The 1,351-nt window shown below is 62.8% G+C and overlaps 1 protein-coding gene across 1 annotated transcript in view; it reads right to left on the reverse strand.

Annotated features, from left to right (window-relative positions):
* Positions 1-1,304, reverse strand: part of NIPSNAP1 (nipsnap homolog 1 (C. elegans)) — a gene marked incomplete at its 5' end in the record, with an annotated part of 1,938 nt that extends 634 nt beyond the window's left edge. Inside the window, 6 exons of the mRNA XM_010023337.1 lie at positions 87-181; positions 289-320; positions 434-574; positions 660-730; positions 865-959; positions 1,259-1,304. Coding sequence (XP_010021639.1) covers positions 87-181; positions 289-320; positions 434-574; positions 660-730; positions 865-959; positions 1,259-1,304 — 480 coding nt within the window. The remainder of the gene's footprint in view (positions 1-86; positions 182-288; positions 321-433; positions 575-659; positions 731-864; positions 960-1,258) is intronic.
* Between the last annotated feature and the right edge of the window lie 47 nt (positions 1,305-1,351).

Genomic DNA, 1,351 nt, shown 5'->3' on the forward strand with positions numbered 1-1,351 from the left:
ATGGAGGGTAGGGACCTGCCACCCAGGGCCCCCGGCAAGCCAGCCCCTGCGGTGGGGTACCTCGGGGTGACAGGGACCCCCCTTACCCCAGAGGTGGTGCACGACGTACAGCTCCCCGATCTGGGAGAAGAACCCGCCAACAGCCTCCTGGTTCTCCTGACGGTACTTAATGGCCCGAGCCCTGGCGACAACGTGGCGGGGGGGGACCCCAACCCAAGGGGCCCCCCTTGATCCAAGGGGGCCTTTTCCCACCTTGGCTCCCTGTATGCCAGGAAAAACACCACTTACCAGTTGTTGCCCCATTCGATCATGGTCCCTGGCTAGAAATAGAGAAGAAACCAGAGTGAGCAGCCACATCTCACCTGCTCCAAGAGGGATTTGGGGGGCTGCCCCCTCCAAACCCCAGGCAGGACCCTCCCTCTGTGAGTCTCACCTTCAGCTTGTAGGTCCTCAGCTCATAGATGTTGGGTCCCTGTCGGGGCAGGGGCTCGTTCCAGAAGCTGAACTCCAGGAGCAGCTGGTTCCTGCGGGACAGCAGCATCCGGCTCCTCTCTCTGCGGAACTCCAGGTACTCCTGGGGACAGCCCCGACCGGGGGGGGTCGTGTCAGGCAGAGTGGATGTGGGCAGCTCAGGCTGCTCCCCCCGATCCCGGCGGTACCTTGTTTTGCTTGAGCTTGTTCATGCAGTCCGAGAGCGCTGGGTACCCACCCGAGAAACGCCAGAGGTGCACTGGGAGGAGAAAACGGGATGGGGATGGGGGAGACGCACTCCCAGACCCACCCAGCAGCTCCCAAGCCTCTCCCTCCGTGTCCCAGGCCCCAGCATGAGCCAAGGGCTTTGCCTTTGCCATTGCCTGCCCTCACCTGCCTGGTCCTGCTCGCCATACCATGTGTTCCAGTTCCCCACCAGGTCACAGGGGTAGTCAGAGTCCAAGTGGAGCTTGGGCAGCACCTTCTCTCTACAGAAACACAGAGGAATGGAGCTGGGGGGGACAGAAACACCCCAAACCATCCCAATACCCCCATTTGCTCCCCCAGCCCAGCATGAGGGGTCCAGGCAGGGAAAGATCCGTCCCAAGAGGAGCTCTGGAGGGATGCACCCATTCCACAGGGAGGGAAACTGAGGCAAGGAGCAGGGGTATTGACCCACCCAGGGTCTCCAGGAGAACAAGCCCCCCCACCCCTCTCACTCCACAGTAGCCCCCCAGCAGCCCCCCCAGGACACTGGGCAGCCCCCTTGATGGGCGATGGGGCTCACGTCAGCTTGTTGTAGGCATCCAGGCACTCCGGCTTCACGTTGTGAACTGCAGGGACAGGACAGAGGGGCTGCCAGGCTGGGTGCTGAGGCCCC

This window comes from Nestor notabilis, unplaced genomic scaffold (assembly GCF_000696875.1).
Source record: "Nestor notabilis isolate BGI_N333 unplaced genomic scaffold, ASM69687v1 scaffold25741, whole genome shotgun sequence".
NCBI classification, from domain to species: domain Eukaryota; kingdom Metazoa; phylum Chordata; class Aves; order Psittaciformes; family Psittacidae; genus Nestor; species Nestor notabilis.